Genomic DNA, 24,729 nt, shown 5'->3' on the forward strand with positions numbered 1-24,729 from the left:
CTGTAGGAGTTCAGTCTGTAGGAGTTCAGTCTGTAGGAGGTCAGTCTGTAGGAGTTCAGTCTTTAGGGTCAGTCTGTAGGAGATCACTGTGTAGGAGATCAGTCTGTAGGAGTTCAGTCTGTAGGAGGTCAGTCTGTAGGAGGTCAGTCTGTAGGAGATCAGTCTGTAGGAGATCAGTCTGTAGGAGATCAGTCTTTAGGATCAGTCTGTAGGAGATCAGTCTTTAGGGTCAGTCTGTAGGAGATCACTGTGTAGGAGATCAGTCTGTAGGAGTTCAGTCTGTAGGAGTTCAGTCTGTAGGAGTTCAGTCTGTAGGAGGTCAGTCTGTAGGAGGTCAGTCTGTAGGAGATCAGTCTGTAGGAGATCAGTCTGTAGGAGATCAGTCTGTAGGAGATCAGTCTGTAGGAGATCAGTCTGTAGGAGGTCAGTCTGTAGGAGATCAGTCTTTAGGGTCAGTCTGTAGGAGATCACTGTGTAGGAGATCAGTCTGTAGGAGTTCAGTCTGTAGGAGGTCAGTCTGTAGGAGATCAGTCTTTAGGATCAGTCTGTAGGAGATCAGTCTTTAGGGTCAGTCTGTAGGAGATCACTGTGTAGGAGATCAGTCTGTAGGAGTTCAGTCTGTAGGAGGTCAGTCTGTAGGAGATCAGTCTGTAGGAGATCAGTCTTTAGGATCAGTCTTTAGGATCAGTCTGTAGGAGATCACTGTGTAGGAGATCAGTCTGTAGGAGATCAGTCTGTAGGAGATCAGTCTGTAGGAGATCAGTCTGTAGGAGGTCAGTCTGTAGGAGGTCAGTCTTTAGGAGATCAGTCTGTAGGAGTTCAGTCTGTAGGAGTTCAGTCTGTAGGAGTTCAGTCTGTAGGAGTTCAGTCTGTAGGAGTTCAGTCTGTAGGAGTTCAGTCTGTAGGAGTTCAGTGTGTAGGAGATCAGTCTTTAGGGTCAGTCTGTAGGAGATCAGTATTTAGGGTCAGTCTGTAGGAGATCAGTCTGTAGGAGATCAGTCTGTAGGAGATCAGTCTTTAGGGTCAGTCTGTAGGAGATCACTGTGTAGGAGATCAGTCTGTAGGAGATCAGTCTGTAGGAGATCAGTCTGTAGGAGGTCAGTCTGTAGGAGGTCAGTCTGTAGGAGGTCAGTCTGTAGGAGGTCAGTCTGTAGGAGGTCAGTCTGTAGGAGGTCAGTCTGTAGGATCAGTCAGTAGTAGATCAGTCTTTAGGGTCAGTCTGTAGGAGATCACTGTGTAGGAAATCAGTCTGTAGGAGGTCAGTCTTTAGGAGGTCAGTCTTTAGGAGGTCAGTCTTTAGGAGGTCAGTCTTAAGGAGGTCAGTCTGTAGGAGGTCAGTCTGTAGGAGGTCAGTCTTTAGGAGGTCAGTCTTTAGGAGGTCAGTCTTTAGGGCTGTGGCGAACAATAATTTAAACATTTGTGGCATCAGTTCAGTGGGTTTTCTCGATATAATGTCATATCAGATATGTGAAATATATCACTGATACTCTCAGCAACTCTCTCTTAGTTTCTTGTCTATCACTATCATAAAGAGAGTTAAGCAAACCCATTTTTTCCTCTGAAGACAATTGAAATTGGGAATCTGATAAATAACTAGCTCCTAACTGAATTACATTTTTTGTTTTGAGGGTTTTAATGTTTGCTGTTTGAGTTTATTAGAGTTGATCTTGAGGAAGCTTGTGTTTGTTCTCCTGCAGGATTCCTTTGTGGGCTGGAGTGCTGATAACCATCATCGACACGTTTGTGTTCCTGTTTCTGGACAAGTACGGTAGGTCAGCACTGAAGACAGTGAGAGTGAAGAGAGCGGCTCGTATCTCGATCTGATGAGCATGTCTGGTTTGTTTTGGTCAGGTCTGAGGAAGCTGGAGGCTTTCTTTGGGTTCCTCATCACCATCATGGCTATCAGCTTCGGCTACGAGGTTCAGTAAAGCACGTTCTCTGTAGACTGGCTCTGTGAGGTAGACAACTCTCTGCAGTGTTTGAGTGTGTGTGTGTGTTTGCAGTATGTGCGAGTGGCTCCGGACCAGGCGGAGGTTCTGAAGGGCATGTTTGTGCCGTATTGCAGCGGCTGTGGATCCGAGCAGCTCAAGCAGGCCGTCGGGATCGTGGGAGCCGTAATAATGCCTCACAACATCTATCTGCATTCTGCTCTCGTTAAGGTTGGTGAACTGCACCAGATCTGATCAGAGTTAGAGTAAGGGTTAGTGTTAGACCCAACCACAAAAATAACACCACCAGAGCTAATCAGAGTTAGGGTTAGGGTTAGCGTTAGACCCAACCACAAACCTAACACCACCAGATCTGATCAGTGTTAGACCCAACCACAAACCTAAGAGCACCAGACCTGATCATCTCACATACATTAGTTTGAAGGCATAGGTCATATAACTTTGTGCTGTTAGCAGACAGACAGACAAGAATCAGTGCAGAGTTAGCTGATGTCCCATGGCCAGACAAGCTAAACTCCATCTCAGAGTTTTCAAACAGCATTTTCTGTATTTCGGCATAAATTTGACATTAAAGGCAACAATATACTTCAAGCAAAAGTGAAGAACTGCTGTGAAACATTTCTAACAAAATCAGGCAAAAATGAAGTTCATTTGGAGTTTGTTTCGAGAGTTCGAAACAGGTCGCTCCGGCTCGTAAACACCTTCGCACTCCCATTGGTCAGTGGTGATGATGTAATGGGTAGGTGTCTCTTAGGCTCCGCCTCCTTTTAAGGTGTAAATCTTCTCCGGTTCATTTCTTCTGTTCAGTCGGTCGAGGTTCAGACGCGAGTAAAAACAGGACATTAAGAGACGCTTTATAGCAGAAAAGTAGAAGTTTATTCAAAAAGGGTATTTTTTACAAAGACAATCCAATTAAACAAAAAACACAATGTAATTTCATACTTATATATGTTTTATACTACATAATTTTGGTAAAATAAGTGAATAAATCAATAAAAACATTTGTGTTAATACAATAATTGGTTTTACACCTGCGCTGAATCCATCTGATGTTTAATCTGACATATTTGGCTGATTGGTGTTTATCTTTGCTCCAGTCACGAGACGTCGATCGAGGCAACAAGAAGGAGTTGAAGGAGGCCAACAAGTACTACTTCATCGAGTCCACCATCGCGCTCTTCGTCTCCTTCCTCATCAATGTTTTTGTGGTGGCCGTCTTTGCTGAGGCCTTTTATGGCAAGACAAACATGGAAGTGGTGAGGACTTATATCTGCCTCCTGTTACAGACTCTTATATCGGTGTGTTTGAGTGCGCTTCATCTGAACTCTTGGTTGACATGTTCCCTTCAGGGCCAGCAGTGTAATGCGTCTGGAAGTCCTCACAGCGATCTCTTCCCAGCCAACAACGAGACGCTGGAAGTCGACATCTACAAAGGGGTATGGCAGGAAAAATCATTGGAATAATTTCACAATGAATACACTAGTGTCCAAAAGTCACAGCCGGAGGGAGATTAGTTTTTAATGACACTACAAGTTTGATTAAACCATCAAAATAAGAGGAAAATATTTCATATTTATTAAACATGTTAAATATGAGGGAAGAACAAAACACTAATCTTGGTTAAAGTGTTTATCTGACAAAATTAGTGACAAAAAAGGCAAACTACAGCTAGGTATTATTTTACTATGCAATTAAAATGCACAGGGAAAAAAAGGCTGATGGGGAAAAAGCCCACATTGACAACAACATATTCAGTTATTAATATTTGGTTGGTTCTCTCTTGCTTTTGCATGGGGCCAAAAATGATGTTGCACAATTTTTCATGTTTCATTGCATTATTATCACAAAGAAAACGAGCACAACTACGCAATCTGATAACCTTGCCCTTCTCGTGAGCTGCATCAGACGGTGAACAGACCTTGAGGATCAGCATCTTCATAACTTGATATGAGCTGAGGAGTTTGGTGATGGCGCCACCTGTTGGTCAAGAGTTCATGCTTAATAGCTCAAGACAGCTGAATAGAAAACAATTAAACTAATAGATATCACCATACTTTCCTAGTTAATTGATTTATATTTAAGAATTACAGAAATTTTTGTATGACAAGTTTTATGGAATATTCAAATGAAAGTAAAATGTTGCCTAAATCAGGTGAATTATATCTGAACAAACCTTCAGAATATAGCTATGAATAAAAGTTTGGTGTTTGTAAAGCTGCTGAAGTAGAGATTTCTGACTCAAACTCACTGCCTTTAAAGATTCATTTTATTGCACTTTATATATTTGCGTCTGTAGATTTCACTTAAATGTGTCTCTTGAATGTTTTCTTTCCAATAGTCATTTTAGAAACAGCTAAAATCTTATAAGTGCATGAAAAAATTGTTTTGCCTGTAGTTTTCCACTTTAATTAAAATAATCACTGCAATTTTATATTCAGTCCAATACTGACGTGGTTCATGTAAGGTTTGTGGGTTTATGAATGAATGGTTTCTTTTGTCTTCCTGTGATTGAAGGGTGTGGTCTTGGGCTGTTTTTTTGGCCCCGCTGCGCTTTATATTTGGGCGATTGGGATCCTTGCGGCAGGACAGAGTTCAACTATGACGGGAACCTACTCTGGTCAGTTTGTGATGGAGGTATGTTAAGCTACAGATCTGCATGTTTCAGCTTTATTCCTTTGTATGTGTTCATGTAATGGCATTGCATTTGGGAATGTGCATCTGTACGAGCTGCTTTTTCTCGCAGGGTTTCCTGAACCTGCGCTGGTCTCGCTTCGCTCGCGTGTTGCTGACGCGCTCCATCGCCATATTCCCCACTCTCCTGGTGGCTGTCTTTCAGGATGTGCGGCATCTCACAGGCATGAACGACTTCCTCAACGTGTTGCAGAGCATGCAGGTACACGAGTGAAACATGACGCCGTAGACACTCCTGTTGCCGTAGACACTCGTGTGTAGACACTCCGGACGCAGTAGACACTCCTGATGAGTAGACACTCCCGACGCCGTAGACACTCGTATCGCCGTAGACACTCCTGACACCGTAGACACTCCTGATGAGTAGACACTCCTGATGAGTAGACACTCCTGATGAGTAGACACTCCTGATGAGTAGACACTCCTGATGAGTAGACACTCCTGATGAGTAGACACTCCTGATGAGTAGACACTCCTGATGAGTAGACACTCATGTCGCCGTAGACACTCTTGACGCCGTAGACACTCTTGACGCCGTAGACACTTGACGCCGTAGACACTCCTGTGGCCGTAGACACTCCTGATGAGTAGACACTCCTGACGCCGTATACACTTCTGACGCCGTAGACACTTCTGACGCCGTAGACACTCCTGTCGCCGTAGACACTCCTGTCGGCCTAGACACTCTTGACGCCGTAGACACTCTTGACGCCGTAGACACTCTTGACGCCGTAGACACTCCTGACGCCGTAGACACTCGTGTGTAAACACTCCTGTCGCCGTAGACACTCCTGTCGCCGTAGACACTTCTGACGCCGTAGACACTCGTGTGTAAACACTCCTGTCGCCGTAGACTCCTGTCGCCGTAGAGTCCTGTCGCCGTAGAGTCCTGTCGCCGTTGACTCCTGTCGCCGTGGACACTCCTGATACCGTAGACGCTCCTGTCGCCGTAGACACTCATGTCGCCGTAGACACTCCTGTCGCCGTAGACACTTCTGACGCCGTAGACACTCGTGTGTAAAGACTCATGTCGCCGTAGACACTCCTGTCGCCGTAGACACTTCTGACGCCGTAGACACTCGTGTGTAAACACTCCTGTCGCCGTAGACTCCTGTCGCCGTAGACTCCTGTCGCCGTAGACTCCTGTTGCCGTACACTCCTGTCGCCGTAGACACTCCTGATACCATAGACCCTCCTGTCGCCGTAGACACTCCTGTCGCCGTAGACACTCCTGATGAGTAGACACTCCTGACGCCCTAGACACTCCTGTTGCCGTAGACACTCCTGACGCCCTAGACACTCCTGTTGCCGTAGACACTCCTGTCGCTGTAGACACTCCTGTCGCTGTAGACACTCCTGACGCCGTAGACACTCCTGACGCCGTAGACACTCCTGACGCCGTAGACACTCCTGTCGCCGTAGACGCTCTTGACGCCGTAGACGCTCTTGACGCCGTAGACGCTCTTGACGCCGTATACTCTCTTGACGCCGTAGACACTCTTGACGTCGTAGACACTCTTGACGCCGTAGACACTCTTGACGCCGTAGACACTTCTGACGCCGTAGACACTCGTGTGTAAACACTCCTGTCGCCGTAGACACTCCTGTCGCCGTAGACACTCCTGACGCCATAGACACTCCTGACGCCGTAGACACTCCTGACGCCGTAGACACTCCTGACGCCGTAGACACTCCTGACGCCGTAGACACTCCTGTCGCCGTAGAGACACTAGTCGCCGTAGACACTCCTGACGCCGTAGACACTCCTGGCGCCGTAGACACTCCTGACGCCTTAGACACTCCTGACGCCGTAGACACTCCTGGCGCCGTAGACACTCCTGGCGCCGTAGACACTCCTGACGCCATAGACACTCCTGGCACCGAAGACACTCCTGACGCCGTAGACACTCCTGACGCCGTAGACACTCCTGACGCCGTAGACACTCCTGGCGCCGTTGACACTCCTGTCGCGTAGACACTCCTGACGCCGTAGACACTCCTGACGCCGTAGACACTCCTGACGCCGTAGACACTCCTGGCGCCGTAGACACTCCTGTCGCCTTAGACACTCTTGTCGCCTTAGACACTCCTGTCGCCGTAGAGACACTAGTCGCCAAAGACACTCCTGACGACGTAGACACTCTTGACGCCGTAGACACTCCTGACGCCATAGACACTCCTGGCGCCGTAGACACTCCTGACGCCGTTGACACTCCTGACGCCGTAGACACTCCTGGCGCCGTTGACACTCCTGTCGCCGTAGACACTCCTGATGAGCAGACACTCCTGACGCCCTAGACAATCCTGTTGCCGTAGACACTCCTGTCGCCGTAGACACTCCTGTCGCCGTAGACACTCCTGACGCCGTAGACACTCCTGACGCCGTAGACACTCCTGATGCCGTAGACACTCCTGTCGCCGTAGACGCTCTTGACGCCGTAGACGCTCTTGACGTCGTAGACACTCTTGACGCCGTAGACACTCTTGACGCCGTAGACACTTCTGACGCCGTAGACACTCGTGTGTAAACGCTCCTGTCGCCGTAGACACTCCTGTTGCCGTAGACACTCGTGTGTAGACACTCCGGACGCAGTAGACACTCCTGATGAGTAGACACTCCCGACGCCGTAGACACTCGTATCGCCGTAGACACTCCTGACACCGTAGACACTCCTGATGTTTAGAGACTCCTGATGTTTAGACACTCCTGATGAGTAGACACTCCTGATGAGTAGACACTCCTGATGAGTAGACACTCCTGATGAGTAGACACTCTTGACGCCGTAGACACTCTTGACGCCGTAGACACTCTTGTCGCCGTAGACACTCCTGATGAGTAGACACTCCTGACGCCGTATACACTTCTGACGCCGTAGACACTTCTGTCGCCGTAGACACTCCTGTCGCCGTAGACACTCCTGTCGGCCTAGACACTCTTGACGCCGTAGACACTCTTGACGACACTCTTGACGCCGTAGACACTTCTGACGCCGTAGACACTCGTGTGTAAACACTCATGTCGCCGTAGACACTCCTGTCGCCGTTGACACTTCTGACGCCGTAGACACTCGTGTTTAAACACTCCTGTCGCCGTAGACTCCTGTCGCCGTAGACTCCTGTCGCCGTAGACACTCCTGATACCGTAGACGCTCCTGTCGCCGTAGACACCCCTGATGAGTAGACACTCCTGTCGCCGTAGACACTTCTGACGCCGTAGACACTCGTGTGTAAACACTCATGTCGCCGTAGACACTCCTGTCGCCGTAGACACTTCTGACGCCGTAGACACTCGTGTGTAAACACTCCTGTCGCCGTAGACTCCTGTCGCCGTAGACTCCTGTCGCCGTACACTCCTGTCGCCGTACACTCCTGTCGCCGTAGACACTCCTGATACCGTAGACCCTCCTGTCGCCGTAGACACTCCTGTCGCCGTAGACCCTCCTGATGAGTAGACACTCCTGACGCCCTAGACACTCCTGTTGCCGTAGACACTCCTGACGCCCTAGACACTCCTGTTGCCGTAGACACTCCTGTCGCTGTAGACACTCCTGACGCCGTAGACACTCCTGACGCCGTAGACACTCCTGACGCCGTAGACACTCCTGACGCCGTAGACACTCCTGACGCCGTAGACGCTCTTGACGCCGTAGACTCTCTTGACGCCGTAGACACTCTTGACGTCGTAGACACTCTTGACGTCGTAGACACTCTTGATGCCGTAGACACTCTTGACGCCGTAGACACTCTTGACGCCGTAGACACTTCTGACGCCGTAGACACTCGTGTGTAAACACTCCTGTCGCCGTAGACACTCCTGTCGCCGTAGACACTCCTGACGCCATAGACACTCCTGACGCCATAGACACTCCTGATGAGTAGACACTCCTGTCGCCGTAGAGACACTAGTCGCCGTAGACACTCTTGACGCCGTAGACACTCCTGACGCCATAGACACTCCTGGCGCCGTAGACACTCCTGGCGCCGTAGACACTCCTGACGCCGTTGACACTCCTGACGCCGTAGACACTCCTGGCGCCGTTGACACTCCTGTCGCCGTAGACACTCCTCATGAGTAGACACTCCTGACGCCCTAGACAATCCTGTTGCCGTAGACAATCCTGTTGCCGTAGACACTCCTGTCGCCGTAGACACTCCTGTCGCCGTAGACACTCCTGTCGCCGTAGACACTCCTGTCGCCGTAGACACTCCTGACGCCGTAGACACTCCTGACGCCGTAGACACTCCTGACGCCGTAGACACTCCTGTCGCCGTAGACACTCCTGTCGCCGTAGACACTCCTGTCGCCTTAGACACTCCTGACGCCGTAGACACTCCTGTCGCCGCAGAGACACTAGTCGCCAAAGACACTCCTGGCGCCGTGGACACTCCTGACGCCGTTGACACTCCTGACGCCGTAGACACTCCTGGCGCCGTTGACACTCCTGTCGCCGTAGACACTCCTGATGAGTAGACACTCCTGACGCCCTAGACAATCCTGTCGCCGTAGACACTCCTGTCGCCGTAGACACTCCTGTCGCTGTAGACACTCCTAACGCCGTAGACACTCCTGACGCCGTAGACACTCCTGATGCCGTAGACACTCCTGATGCCGTAGACACTCCTGTCGCCGTAGACGCTCTTGACGCCGTAGACGCTCTTGACGCCGTAGACACTCTTGACGCCGTAGACACTCTTGACGCCGTAGACACTCTTGACGCCGTAGACACTTCTGACGCCGTAGACACTCGTGTGTAAACGCTCCTGACGCCGTAGACACTCCTGACGCCGTAGACACTCCTGACGCCGTAGACAGTCCTGACGCCATAGACACTCCTGACGCCATAGACACTCCTGACGCCATAGACACTCCTGATGAGTAGACACTCCTGACGCCGTAGACACTCCTGACGCCGTAGACACTCCTGTTGCCGTAGACACTCCTGACGCCCTAGACACTCCTGTTGCCGTAGACACTCCTGTCGCCGTAGACACTCCTGACGCCGTAGACACTCCTGTCGCCGTAGACGCTCTTGACGCCGTAGACGCTCTTGACGCCGTAGACGCTCTTGACGCCGTAGACGCTCTTGATGCCGTAGACCCTCTTGACGCCGTAGACACTCTTGACGCCGTAGACACTCTTGACGCCGTAGACACTCTTGACGCCGTAGACACTCTTGACGCCGTAGACACTTCTGACGCCGTAGACACTCGTGTGTAAACACTCCTGTCGCCGTAGACACTCCTGACGCCATAGACACTCCTGACGCCATAGACACTCCTGATGAGTAGACACTCCTGACGCCGTAGACACTCCTGACGCCGTAGACACTCCTGACGCCGTAGACACTCCTGACGCCGTAGACACACCTGACGCCGTAGACACTCCTGGCGCCGTAGACACTCCTGACGCCATAGACACTCCTGACGCCGTAGACACTCCTGACGCCGTAGACACTCCTGTCGCCGTAGAGACACTAGTCGCCATAGACACTCCTGACGCCGTAGACACTCCTGACGCCGTAGACACTTCTGACGCCGTAGATACTCGTGTGTAAACGCTCCTGTCGCCGTAGACACTCCTGTCGCCGTAGACACTCCTGACGCCGTAGACACTCCTGACGCCAAAGACACTCCTGATGAGTAGACACTCCTGACGCCGTAGACACTCCTGACGCCGTAGACACTCCTGACGCCGTAGACACTCCTGACGCCGTAGACACTCCTGACGCCGTAGACATTCCTGACGCCGTAGACCCTCCTGACGCCGTAGACACTCCTGTCGCCATAGAGACACTAGTCGCCGTAGAGACACTCCTGACGCCGTAGACACTCCTGACGCCGTAGACACTCCTGACGCCATAGACACTCCTGACGCCTGACGCCGTAGACACTCCTGACGCCGTAGACACTCCTGACGCAGTAGACACTCCTGACGCCGTAGACACTCCTGACGCCGTAGACACTCCTGACGCCGTAGACACTCCTGACGCCGTAGACACTCCTGACGCCGTAGACACTCCTGACGCCGTAGACACTCCTGACGCCGTAGACACTCCTGTCGCCGTAGAGACACTAGTCGCCATAGACACTCCTGACGCCGTAGACACTCCTGACGCCGTAGACACTCCTGTCGCCGTAGAGACACTAGTCGCCAAAGACACTCCTGACGCCGTAGACACTCTTGACGCCGTAGACACTCCTGACGCCGTTGACACTCCTGGCGCCGTAGACACTCCTGACGCCGTAGACACTCCTGACGCCGTAGACACTCCAGCTCTTCTGATCTTCTGCTCTGTTTCCAACAGCTGCCGTTTGCTCTGATCCCCATCCTGACCTTCACCAGTCTGACGTCACTAATGAACGATTTCGCTAACGGACTGTGAGTATCTATACCTTACTTTAGTGCAAACTCGAGAAACTACGGGCTATGTTTATATTCTGTGTTCATCTGTTCGCCTGTATATACTTTTTCAGTAAGCTGTATAATGAATTTGGTCTTTTAATATCCCTGTTAGGGGGTCTCATGATTCAATTCCATTACGATTGTGTCAACGTTTTGATTCGAATAAATATCACAATGCATCATGATGCGTTGCAATATCACTGCACATGGCTTCATTTTTGTCAATTGATACAAGCAGTCAGATATATGAACATTTTATTACATTTTTTCCAAGTAAGTATACTTCGTGAATGTAGTCAAACAAAACTTAAGTCTGAACACAGTAAACTACAGGAGCATTTAGAACTAATAAACACTAGGCTACTTTGGCCCAGCAGCCATATAACCCTGTAGCCCAAGACTGGTTGCCCACTGAAGCTACGCAGGGCTGAGGCTGGACAGTGTCTGGATGGGAGACTCCTGGGAAAACCAGGTTGCTGCTGGAAGAGGTGTTAGTGAGGCCAGCAGGGGGCGCTCACCCTGTGTGGGTCCTAACGCCCCAGTATAGTGACGGGACACTATACTATCAAAGAGCACCGTCCTTTGGATGAGACATTAAACCGAGGTCCTGACCCCGTGTAGTCATTAAAAATCCCAGGAATAAAATCCATGCAAAAGTTAATATCAGATCATTTTAGAATACAGTAAAGGATGTACTGAATATTCTTCAGTTTTATGCAAAACATAAATACGACAAATAGAATATCAGATCTCTGTCATATGGTAAAAAATAAATGCAAAAAAATGCTTTTTTCGTGTAACACGGAAAACAAGGTAACACGACGTGACCATGCTCTCACTTGAAATGTATCCCATTAAGTCCTTGAATTTGAGGGTATTGGACCTGGAAAGTGCTTGAAAGGTCCTTGAAGTTTTCCGGTTCCGCTAGCGAGAGGATGCCAGCCTAATTTGATAGCTCCCGACGCCGGTGTCTTAAAAATATACCCCTAAGTTACTCCTTTTGTTAATACCTGGGAATTTTTGTCAAGATGGAAAAGGGGGTTTCTACCAGAAGTAGGAAAACTGCAAATTTGGTTGAGGACGAGACCACTTCGAGCCATGGTGACCGAGGAGCTAAGCATTCAGGGCGGCGATACACCTGAGCCTAGCATGCAACGTATCCTGGACGAACTACGTGAATTTAGAAAAGATAATAACGTGCAGCTGGCGGACATTAAACAAGAATTACAAGGCGTGAACGACAGACTGGATGAAGCGGAAAGAAGAATAAGGAGGAAACAGAGACGGTGCTACAAGCGGCATCGACGCTAATTAAGAGGCTATCCCAACGTCAAGCTAAGCTGGAATCTAGGCTGATAGAGCAGGAGGGTCGTGCACATAGGGAGAATCTGAGGATCTACGGGATACCTGAAGATAAGGAAGGGGCCGATATGGTTCCTTTTCTGGATAATTTGTTTAAAAAAGCGCTAGACCTTCCTGACGACCGGGATCGGAGGATTGAACGAGCACATCGAGCACTGTCTCGAAAGCCGGACAGCGTGCAGTGGAAGCCCCGCTCTATCGTGGTAAAGTTTGGGAGTTACCGTACAAAAGAATAGGTTCTCCGGAAAGCATGGCAGAAAAAAGAAGTATTCTGTGATGAAACGCGTTTCTTTGTTGACCATGACTTTCCAGTTGAAGTGCTTAAAAAACGCAACTAGTACGCGGATGCTAAAAAAATACTGAAAAATGAACGCATCAGTTTTCAGACCCCATATCCAGCAAAGATGCGGGTGTTTTATGAGGATGGCACCCGTCTCTACCAGGACGCATCGGAAGCGACGAGAGACATGGCTGCTCGCGGGTTTCCTGTCGTCACCGTACTGCCCGCAGCAGTCCCGGATCATGAGGAGATTCAACTCTTGTCTTCGAGGCAGATGATGAGAAGACGACGACATGCGCGGAGCGGCGGTGCAACGAGGGAAAATACACAGAAAAGCCATCATGCACGATTCAAGGAAAAGCTCCAGGGATTCAGAAGACTATCTTCTATTGAGGATTATTGATGCTGTAAGGTCACCTCACAAAGGTCGTTCATTTTTGCTAGAGGAATGAGTTACTTGTCCCTTTCGATTTATTTTTACAATTATAACAATTGAGTAGGGCTACTGTTAATTTTTCAGTTACTCCATTTAAAGGGTTCCTACTTCTTTTATTTTTTAGTTAATATAATTATGGGTCGGGACAACCAAATTTTGTGTATGTTTATGTTTTTTGCAATACAAAATCTTGCTAGTGTGTGGACAATATATAGGGCCCCGTCTCTGCGACGAGGTGGGACGTCTCCCTATTGGGACCATGACCATTCACGGCCTTGCAAGGCTCTCTTGATACGAGCCTCAACCTTGGAAACATAGGTTTTATTTTGGTTTCATCATGATAATGATGTCATTGTTTTCTTTGTCCGTTTTTGTTTAATACATGTTCTATGGGAGAGATTTTGTTGGTGCATAAGCTTTATAAAACTAGATATGGTGCATATCTGTGCCTTATAGGGGTTCATCAGATAAGAAAAGTATGAATATACAAGACGTTAAGATAGTATATGTGAAGGGCATTTCAAACCCAGTCAAGAGAAGTAAAATTTTATCAAAAATGAAGCGGGAAAAGGCTCAGATTGTTCTCTTACAAGAGACACATCTGTCTTTAACAGAACATGAAAAAATGAGAAGAATGGGGTACACAAGGGCGTATTATTCATCCTATAAATCTGGTCGAAGAAGAGGGGTAATAATTTTAATCTCACAAAAAATACCTTTTGAGTATATATCAGAGATTTCTGATAAGGAGGGGAGGTAAATAATGGTTACTGGAAAGATAAATAATGCAATAATTACAATATGTAATGTTTATGTTCCTCCTGGAAGCAGTTTTGGTCTGTATAGGATCATGTTTGATTTAATGGTGAAAGCAACAGGACTGGTAATCTGCGGAGGTGACTGGAATCTTCGCCTCAACCCGGAATTAGATGCATCCAAAAATGTACCTACTAAATCATTACATAAGAAAGTTAGCAATCTCATGGTGGAATTGGGTATACTAGACCTTTGGAGAGACTTCAATCCACTTAGACGTGACTACACTTTTTATTCATTCCCCCATAATACATACTCTAGAATAGATTACTTTTTTGTGTTTAAGAGAGATCGCTCCAAAATAAGTTCTTGTGACATCGGCTCTACGGATTTGTCTGATCATGCATCTGTTTCTTGTGGGGTCCATATCAGTGATAATCCACGAAAAACATTGTGGAGATTGAACACAAGTGCTTTAAATAATCCACAATTTGTGGCTCTGATGAGAAAGGAAATAAAACAGTTTCTGGAGGAAAACGATAAGGGAGAGGTTGATGCGGTAATAGTGTGGGATGCTTTAAAAGCAGTTATTCGTGGGAAAATTATATCTTGGAGTGCCTACAATAGAAGAAACAAACAATTAAGACTTACTGATCTTAACAAAGAATTAAAAATCCTTGAAGTGCAACACAAAAGGGCACCAACCTCTAATTTGCTGACCAAAATTAAGAAAATCAGAAATGAAATTGACTTATTATATACCCAAGAAATAGAAAAAAATATGATTTTTGCTAAACAAAAATACTATGAATCCGGACCTAGATCGGCTAAAATTCTTGCAAGGAGGTTACGAAAACAAAGAGCAGATAATACCATATACAAAATAAAGCATCCAACTTCCAATATTTTACAGTATAAACAAGAAGAGCTACAAAATTCCTTTGAGAAATACTACAAAATTCTGTACTCACAACCACCGTTGGAGAATGAACAACAAATTGAAGCCTTTCTTAAATCTCTTAACTTACCAACTGTCCCAGAAGAACATAATACAATTTTGACTGCTGCAATAACTGAAATCGAACTAAGTCACCTGGCCCAGATGGCTTCCCTTCGGATTGGTATAAAGCATTTCGAACTGAGCTGTTACCTAGCCTTCATAGGGCCTGCAATACTGTTCTTAAAGATTCAAAGATGTCTCACACCTGGAGGGAAGCAGTCATCTCTGTTATTCCTAAAGAGGGTTGAAATAGGCTGAATTAATGATCCTGTGTTTTACTGTTCCGTCTTCCTCCATATTCTCTCTTGTTCAGAGTTAGGTGTATGTACTGTTCTGAAAAAAAAAGAATGAAGAAAAACAACAGCAAATGGACAGATACTATTACTACTTTTATTCTGTACTTCTGTCTTGCTGACTGAAAAAAAGAATTAAAAAAAAGAAAGGTACTTGAAATTAAAGTCAACCAAGGTTTGGGAACCCTGAAATAGTGAGCGCATTTTTTTATTACTCGCTTTTGTGTATCGATTCCCTCTGCCACTTTACACTAGCACGAAGAGCGTGTATGTGAAATGTGAAAAATGACACGTGAAAACTATGAATCACAGAGGAAAATAGCGATCAGTGAGATAAACTTCATCCAATCAGTCAGCTGTTTCAGTAGGTGGAGTTGCAGTATAGATCTGATCAACAGCTCCAGTCCTGTTGTTTTCCTGTGTACTGAGGATTGTTCTGTGTTTGCAGCGTGTGGAAGATCAGCGGTGGTGTGCTCATCCTGCTGGTGTGTGCCATCAACATGTACTTCGTGGTGGTGTACGTGACGGCTCTCAACAGCACCGTCCTCTACGTCTTCTCTGCCCTCCTCTCCATCGCGTATCTGAGCTTCGTCATCTATCTGGTGAGATCATGTGCAGTATCTGAACTCTAGACTCAAAGCATCCTTCATTGGAATGGCTCAGTTGTGCGGATCCTGCAGGTCAGCAGTTCGTCAGATAAAGTTTTAGACATCAATATTCCATCATATCCAGTGACAGAGTAAGAACAGCTGGAGCTACGAGGTTTCTCTTTATAACACGCGTGATCAGCTGCTAGTGACAGTCTGTATTTAATAGGGCTGGGACAGTATATCGATGCATCGCGATTCGTGGATCGATTCCAATTTTTTCCGAATGCATCGAATAGATTATGAGCTTAGTTTTTAACAGCAGATGGCGCTCTAGGCTAGTATTTAACAGCAGATGGCGCTCTAGGCTAGTATTTAACAGCAGATGACGCTCTAGGCTAGTTTTTAACAGCAGATGGCGCTCTAGGCTAGTTTTAACAGCAGATAACAGCAGATGGCGCTCTAGGCTAGTATTTAACAGCAGATGGCGCTATAGGCTAGTATTTAATCGCAGATGGCGCTCAAGGCTAGTTTTTGAAAGCAGATGGCGCTCTAGGCTAGTTTTTAACAGCGGATGGCGCTCTAGGGCTAGTATTTAACAGCAGATGGCGCTCTAGGCTAGTTTTTAACAGCAGATGGCGCTCTAGGGCTAGTATTTAACAGTAGATGGCGCTCTAGGGCTAGTATTTAACAGCAGATGGCGCTCTAGGCTAGTTTTTAACAGCAGATGGCGCTCTAGGGCTAGTATTTAACAGCAGATGGCGCTCTAGGGCTAGTATTTAACAGTAGATGGCGCTCTAGGCTAGTTTTTAACAGCAGATGGCGCTCTAGGGCTAGTATTTAACAGTAGATGGCGCTCTAGGCTAGTTTTTAACAGCAGATGGCGATCTAGGCTAGTATTTAATCGCAGATGGCGCTCTAGGCTAGTTTTTGAAAGCTGATGGCGCTCTAGGCTAGTTTTTAACAGCAGATGGCGCTCTAGGCTAGTATTTAATCGCAGATGGCGCTCTAGGCTAGTATTTAGCAGCAGATGGCGCTCTAGGCTAGTATTTAACAGTAGATGGCGCTCTAGGCTAGTTTTTAACAGCAGATGGCGCTCTAGGCTAGTATTTAATCGCAGATGGCGCTCTAGGCTAGTTTTTTAAAGCAGATGGCGCTCTAGGCTAGTTTTGAACAGCAGATGGCGCTCTAGGCTAGTATTTAATCGCAGATGGCGCTCTAGGCTAGTTTTGAACAGCAGATGGCGCTCTAGGCTAGTTTTTGAAAGCAGATGGCGCTCTAGGCTAGTTTTTAACAGCAGATGGCGATCTAGGCTAGTATTTAACAGCAGATGGCGATCTAGGCTAGTATTTAATCGCAGATGGCGCTCTAGGCTAGTTTTTGAAAGCAGATGGTACTCTAGGCTAGTATTTAATCGCAGATGGCGCTCTAGGCTAGTTTTTGAAAGCGGATGGCGCTCTAGGCTAGTATTTAATCACAGATGGCGCTCTAGGCTAGTTTTGAACGGCAGATGGCACTCTAGGCTAGTATTTAAAAGCAGATGGCGCTCTAGGCTATATTTTTAACAGCAGGTGGCGCTCTAGGCTAGTATTTAGGCGCTCTAGCTTTTTTTAACAGCAGATGGCGCTCTAGGCTAGATTTTAACAGCAGATGGCGCTCTAGGCTAGTTTTTAACAGCAGATGGCGCTCTAGGCTAGTTTTTAACAGCAGATGGCGCTATAGGCTAGTATTTAATCGCAGATGGCGCTATAGGCTAGTATTTAATCGCAGATGGCGCTCTAGGCTAGTTGTTGAAAGCAGATGGCGCTCTAGGCTAGTTTTTAACAGCAGATGGCGCTCTAGGCTAGTATTTAATCGCAGATGGCGCTATAGGCTAGTATTTAATCGCAGATGGCGCTCTAGGCTAGTTGTTGAAAGCAGATGGCGCTCTAGGCTAGTTTTTAACAGCAGATGGCGCTCTAGGGCTAGTATTTAACAGCAGATGGCGCTCTAGGCTAGTTTTTAACAGCAGATGGCGATCTAGGCTAGTATTTAATCGCAGATGGCGCTCTAGGCTAGTTTTTGAAAGCGGATGGCGCTCTAGGCTAGTTTTAACAGCAGATGGCGATCTAGGCTAGTTTTAACAGCAGATGGCGCTCTAGGCTAGTATTTAATCGCAGATGGCGATCTAGGCTAGTATTTAATCGCAGATGGCGATCTAGGCTAGTTTTTAACAGCAGATGGCGATCTAGGCTAGTATTTAATCGCAGATGGCGCTCTAGGCTAGTTTTTGAAAGCAGATGGCGCTCTAGGCTAGTTTTGAACAGCAGATAGGCTAGTAGGCTAGTATTTAATCGCAGATTGCGCTCTAGGCTATATTTTAACAGCAGGTGGCGCTCTAGGCTAGTATTTAGGCGCTCTAGGCTAGTATTTAACAGCAGATTGCGCTCTAGGCTATATTTTAACAGCAGGTGGCGCTCTAGGCTAGTATTTAGGCGCTCTAGGCTAGTATTTAACAGCAGATGGCGATCTAGGCTATTATTTAACAGCAGATGACGATCTAGGCTAGTTTTTAACAGCAGATGACGCTCTAGGCTAGTATTTAACAGCAGATGGTGATCTAGGCTAGTTTTTAACAGCAGATGGCGCTCTAAGCTAGTTTTTAACAGTAGATGGCGCTCTAGGCTAGTTTTCAACAGCAGATGGCGCTCTAGGCTAGTTTTTAACAGCAAGTGGCGCTTTAGGCTAGTATTTAGGCGCTCTAGGCAAGTATTTAACAGCAGATGGCGATCTAGGCTAGTTTTTAACAGCAGATGACGCTCAAGGCTAGTTTTTAACAGCAGATGACGCTCTAGGCTAGTTTTTAACAGCAGATGACGCTCAAGGCTAGTATTTAACAGCAGATGGCGCTCTAGGCTAGTATTTAGCAGCAGATTGCGTCTCTAGGGTAGTATTTAACAGCAGATGGCGCTCTAGGCTAGTTTTTAACAGCAGATGGCGCTCTAGGCTAGTTTTTAACAGCAGATGGTGCTCTAAGCTAGTATTTAGGCGCTCTAGGCTAGTATTTAACAGCAAATAGCGGTCTAGGCTAGTTTTTAACAGCAGATGGCGGTCTAAGCTAGTATTTAGGCGCTCTAGGCTAGTATTTAACAGCAGATGGCGCTCTAGGCTAGTTTTTAACAGCAGATGGCGCTCTAACTGTACGTTCACACCGCCGCCGACTTGAGCGTCAAAGAAGCTCTGGCCGCTCTGTCAAGGACGCTTGTCAAAAAGCACGGGGAAGCTCGTTGACGCTTTGGACGCTCTGACGTAGCAGGGAGAAGAGAAGTGTCACAACATGAAATGTAATAAACAGAAAAAAACAAGCAATACATTGAAGAAACCTTTTATAATGACAGCATTTTTATAACTGTTTTGGTCACTTTTGGTCGGGGAAAAAAATTATAATTAGCTATTATTATTATTATTATTTGCATTAGGCTATTATTTGCATTAGTGCAATTGGTCAAATCTTTGTCACCGTGAGCAAATGAATTGCATTCCCATGCCTCGTTCTTTTGTAACTGGTCCCTGTAAGCAAACAACGTCATATCATATATGTTAGGAAACCCAGCAACAGCGATTATCAGCTTCTCCTCCATTTTCTCGGAACTAATGTTTTGGTAGGAACGAAAGTTCACATCGTATGTTTCTCCGGAATCAGCCAGAGTGAAGGACGTCTTTATTCTGATTGGTTTCTGGCGTTTTGCCGCTGCTTGCCGCTGAACCGCGTCATAGCTAATTACCATAAAGTTGAGCTTCTTTCAACTTTCTGATTGACGCTGAAAACGCTCAAAACGCCCAAAACGCGACGCCGAGGGATTTGACGCTCCTTGCAGCTGAGAGATAGCCTGACTACGTCAGACTTCCTACTTCCGCTAATTTCATTTCGCTCCTGTAGTCAGTCTGAGATAGCAGCCTATCTTTCTGTTTTCCACCGGCCTGAAAACAGCCTGGCCAATCAACCAACAGAGGGCGGGCTGAAAGCCGTGACGTAGTCGGTAAGCGCCGTGTTTAAGATTAGGTCAGGGAAATCGAAAACGACCGCTGATATGGAGACGCGGATGCAATTCGCTCTGTTGTGGAGAATATTCCCGGCATTAGCAAACTGAAGCCCGAACACGAAGAGTGTGTGTTAAACATTTTGAATGGAGGTGATGTTGTGGCCCTACTCCCTTTGGGAAAAGTTTAATTTATCAACTATTACCGATCGTCAGCGAGAAACTGGCGAGCCTTTTGACAGGTCAGTGTCTCTTTTCTTTTCCAGGTCTTAAATACCGTAGAACTTCAAATAATAGCCCGGGCTTTTATTTGCCCAAATCGTCGAACTGCACCGGCTTGTACTTGAGATAGGCGTCTAACTTATATGAGACAGGCCTTTATAGTTGAGATGTTGTTCATTGAGATGTTGTTCCTAGAGTCTATAATCTCTAAAAATCTCCAAATGCTCCACGTGAAACCGCGGTCTTCCGACCTCTTACTATCTTGTCGATTGATTTTTATGAATATGCGCGAGGGAGAGAGAGCAAGACAGCGCTCGTGTTGTTTGTAGACGTGGGAGTGCGCGCGCGCGGCCGGGGCTCTCTCTCTCTCTCTCTCTGCTCGTTTGTGCCCTGTCAAGCGCAGCAGTCATTCTATTACATCACTCACAGATCAAAAAAGTCGTTTACAGCCATGTTCACTCGGGTATTTCGCTCGCATCATCAAGTGTTTACAGTGGAAGTTCGATCATAGATTTGAGTTCGATGCATGATGTCTGTGGTTCGATGCGGCTGTGTCGGCGCATAACATACGTCATAAACAAACTTATCTGATTGGCTTACGGGTAACCAATGATTTTAAACTTCAGTACGCGCCCCCTAGCGAGAGAGAAAACACTTCTCTATTATGCTATCCCAGACTCTGTGTACGAAGCAAAGTGAAGTAGCAGAGTCTGGTATTACCAGGCTAGCTGAGAGAAGCCAGCTTCCATTGAAAATGAATGACTTCCAGCCGCTTTGGAAGCTCAAGTCGGCGGCGGTGTGAACGCACCTTAAGCTAGTATTTAGGCGCTCTAAGCTAGTATTTAGGCGCTCTAGGCTAGTTTGTAACAGCAGATGGCGCTCTAAGCTACTATTTAGGCGCTCTAGGCTAGTTTTTAACAGCAGATGGCGCTCTAAGCTACTATTTAGGCGCTCTAGGCTAGTATTTAACAGCAGATGGCGCTCTAAGCTAGTATTTAGGCGCTCTAGGCTAGTTTTTAACAGCAGATGGCGCTCTAAGCTACTATTTAGGCGCTCTAGGCTAGTATTTAACAGCAGATGACGCTCTAAGCTAGTATTTAGGCGTTCTAGGCTAGTTTTTAACAGCAGATGGCTCTCTAAGCTACTATTTAGGCGCTCTAGGCTAGTATTTAACAGCAGGAGGCGCTCTAGGCTAGTTTTTAAAAGCAGATGACGTTCTAGGCTAGTTTTTAACAGCAGATGGCGCTCTAAGCTACTATTTAGGCGCTCTAGGCTAGTATTTAACAGCAGATGGCGCTCTAAGCTACTATTTAGGCGCTCTAGGCTAGTATTTAACAGCAGGAGGCGCTCTAGGCTAGTTTTTAACAGCAGATGGCGCTCTAAGCTAGTATTTAGGCGCTCTAGGCTAGTTTTTAACAGCAGATGGCGCTCTAAGCTAGTATTTAGGCGCTCTAGGCTAGTTTTTAACAGCAGATGGCGCTCTAAGCTACTATTTAGGCGCTCTAGGCTAGTGTTTAACAGCAGGAGGCGCTCTAGGCTAGTTTTTAACAGCAGATGGCGCTCTAAGCTAGTATTTAGACGCTCTAGGCTAGTTTTTAACAGCAGGAGGCACTCTAGGCTACTATTTAGGCGCTCTAGGCTAGTTTTTAACAGCAGATGGCGCTCTAAGCTACTATTTAGGCGCTCTAGGCTAGTATTTAACAGCAGGAGGCGCTCTAGGCTAGTTTGTAACAGCAGATGGCGCTCTAAGCTAGTATTTAGGCGCTCTAGGCTAGTTTTTAACAGGAGATGGCGCTCTAAGCTACTATTTAGGCGCTCTAGGCTAGTATTTAACAGCAGGAGGCGCTCTAGGCTAGTTTTTAACAGCAGATGGCGCTCTAAGCTAGTATTTAGGCGCTCTAGGCTAGTTTGTAACAGCAGATGGCGCTCTAAGCTAGTATTTAGACGCTCTAGGCTAGTTTTTAACAGCAGATGGCGCTCTAAGCTAGTATTTAGGCACTTTAGGCTAGTTTTTAACAGCAGATGGCGCTCTAGGCTAGTTCTTAACAGCAGATGGCGCTCTAAGCTAGTATTTAGGCGCTCTAGGCTAGTTTTTAACAGCAGATGGCGCTCTAGGCTAGTTTTTAACAGCAGATGGCGCTCTAGGCTAGTTTTTAACAGCAGATGGCGCTCTAAGCTAGTATTTAGGCGCTCTAGGCTAGTTTTTAACAGCAGATGGCGCTCTAGGCTAGTTTTTAACATTAGATGGCGCTCTAAGCTAGTATTTAGGCGCTCTAGGCTAGTTTTTAACATTAGATGGCGCTCTAAGCTAGTATTTAGGCGCTCTAGGCTAGTTTTTAACAGCAGATGGCGCTCTAGGCTTGTTTTTTTTGCATACGTGCATGTTGTGAGTCAGGTGGGAATCTCAGGTTCCCTGTGTGTATGGATGATCAGTTATTAGTGTGTGAGAGTGTGTGATGTGCTGTTTCTCCTGTCCTCAGGTCTGGATCTGTCTGATCGCTCTCGGCGTCTCTCGGCTGGACTTCAGAGGATCGGATCAGTTTCCACCAGCCGTTCTCATCGATGAACAGCCAGAGTTCGATTCCTGAACCAAACGCATGATCGCATCCAAAGTTACGTTTTTTCTTCTAATGTGAGGAACGTCCATACTGTGAGAAACAGTACAATCCAAATATTTGTTTATTTTCCTTTACCACGTTTTATAAATCTACTTTTGTAGGTCTGGCAGAACTGATAGAGTAGATCTACTGAAATAAGTTCTTTACAGCAACAGCTGCAGAAATATGCCTTTAAAATTATTCATTACTAAAATGACAAAAGAACAGTCTGTGAAGACAATTCAACCGTACGAAGTCAGTTTATGACACACTAACTTACTAATGACTCGTTTGCTGATGAACGGCAGACTGGATGATTTCAACAGTAATTTAAAGGTTTTTACATATTTGTTGTTTTTTATGACCTGTAGTAATATTTTCACACTTAAACATGTGTTTTAAGGAAATAGCTGAATCAAAGAAGAATGAGTATTTATTTTATTGAAGGAGCGGCACCAGACGCCCGTCAGCTCATGAATCCTATCGTCCAACAGTCTTTATCTGGGCGGAAAGCAAACGTTCTGGTTCTCCTTTACGTCAATAAATCTTTCATCCATCATCATTTTCATTTAATCATTTCACATCCATGCTGATTTTTTCCATTTTTTAAGATTCTGTTATTGTGCAGGAATACTTCAAACCTTCATCTGTTTGGTCAACAGATTTTCCGCCTTGATTTGACAATATAATACCAGTGAGGCGTTTGAGAACAAAACGGGATTCTGACTGACGTATAGTTACGATTAGATGCAGCTTTTCAAAAACCTTTCAAGAAGCCACAAAAGTGCCTTTAAATCAATTCGACAAACTGTTTCTTTCCATGTCATATTCTACATCTTCCGAAGTTTCGTCTCATTCATGTTTGTGCTCTGAAATGCCAGTCGGGATGACTCTAATTCACTGTTAGTGTTTCTCTTAATAACAGATGTGAGTTATTGTGGCGTAACCCGTGTTTCGTTCTGTTGTTTGTTTTAAACACATTCCATGCTGTGAAACATGAAGAATGGCTGAGATTTATTTATATTTGCTAGACAGGATCAATATGCCCTGATGAACCTGATGAACGTTATTCAACTGTACATGCTGACAAACAAATAAAAGTCCAAAATGTCACCAGCTTCAAGTTTTATGTCAGATGTTTGATTGCTACAGAAACCAACAACAATTGAGGCAGAACTGTGTGAATCTGTGGCACGGAGACGAGAGTGAGTTAGACGGACTTCAGGTAATGCCTGTCAAACGCATCAATCACTTCACATCATGTTTATGCCATAAATAAACCTGTAGTTTAGTACCGCAGATACTCATCAACACAAGTACTGTACATGTGCTTGAGTCAACACATCGAAACACGTGCTCTTCTTTAAAGCACTACAAAAGATTATCAAGACATGATCTAAAATGTACTTCAGAGTAAAACTTAATTTAATTCGACATTTGAAAGGTGTACCTGAGTGTGTTTAGAGACAGTAATGAACATTAAATATATTATAAATAGTTTTTCCGCGTGAGAAATGCAATGTGTGGCGGGACTGCGGGACAAAAGACCGAAATGCGTGACACTTGAGAGCCCTGACAGTTTAAGAAACAGGTTGGAAGTGCTCATTTAATAGTTAAGTGCACTTCTTTTCCACAAGGGTGGTGCTAGAAGCCTCGCTGGAGTCTAGAAGTCAGTAGTTCAGTAAGTGATGAACTAGTCGGGTCTGGTGTACAGCTAATCTCCCGAACACCAGCGGTTCCCCAGACACCTCGGCTTCAGGCAGGACCTGTTTAACCTCCATCGTTTTCACTCATTCACACACGTTTGGCAGATGCTTTTATCTTAAAGGTCTTACACTTTCAGCGTCGCTTACTTTAAACTGCATCAGTTTCATTCATGATGTCCAGAAGAACGCTAACCTCAGTATCCACAGAGCATTTCACACTCGACTCTGCAGTTTGTACTTGATCGAGAATTCCGGCATGGCCATTGTCTGTTGTGTGATATTTTAGTAATTTTGCTGTGAATCATCACTGGACATGTGAATTAAGCTGTAAAAAGACAGAAACAGTATCTTATTCACCTCAAATACACATCAGTGCTTTAGTCTGTAAGCCTATTCGTTGTCATGGTGGTTAATGGATGTGTTGCGTA

At 46.3% G+C, this 24,729-nt stretch overlaps 1 protein-coding gene across 1 annotated transcript in view; it reads left to right on the plus strand.

Annotated features, from left to right (window-relative positions):
• Positions 1–23,713, plus strand: part of slc11a2 (solute carrier family 11 member 2) — a 34,743-nt gene extending 11,030 nt beyond the window's left edge. Inside the window, exons 6-15 of the mRNA XM_077204351.1 lie at positions 1,698–1,768; positions 1,852–1,919; positions 2,004–2,159; positions 3,047–3,205; positions 3,299–3,385; positions 4,464–4,583; positions 4,693–4,842; positions 10,946–11,019; positions 15,619–15,772; positions 22,479–23,713. Of these exons, the coding sequence (XP_077060466.1) occupies positions 1,698–1,768; positions 1,852–1,919; positions 2,004–2,159; positions 3,047–3,205; positions 3,299–3,385; positions 4,464–4,583; positions 4,693–4,842; positions 10,946–11,019; positions 15,619–15,772; positions 22,479–22,586 (1,147 nt within the window). The 3' untranslated portion in view covers positions 22,587–23,713. The remainder of the gene's footprint in view (positions 1–1,697; positions 1,769–1,851; positions 1,920–2,003; positions 2,160–3,046; positions 3,206–3,298; positions 3,386–4,463; positions 4,584–4,692; positions 4,843–10,945; positions 11,020–15,618; positions 15,773–22,478) is intronic.
• Positions 23,714–24,729: the final 1,016 nt, after the last annotated feature.

The sequence above is a fragment of the Siphateles boraxobius genome, unplaced genomic scaffold (genome assembly GCF_051911475.1).
Source record: "Siphateles boraxobius isolate OS27281-9 unplaced genomic scaffold, OSU_SipBor_1 5, whole genome shotgun sequence".
NCBI lineage: Eukaryota > Metazoa > Chordata > Actinopteri > Cypriniformes > Leuciscidae > Siphateles > Siphateles boraxobius.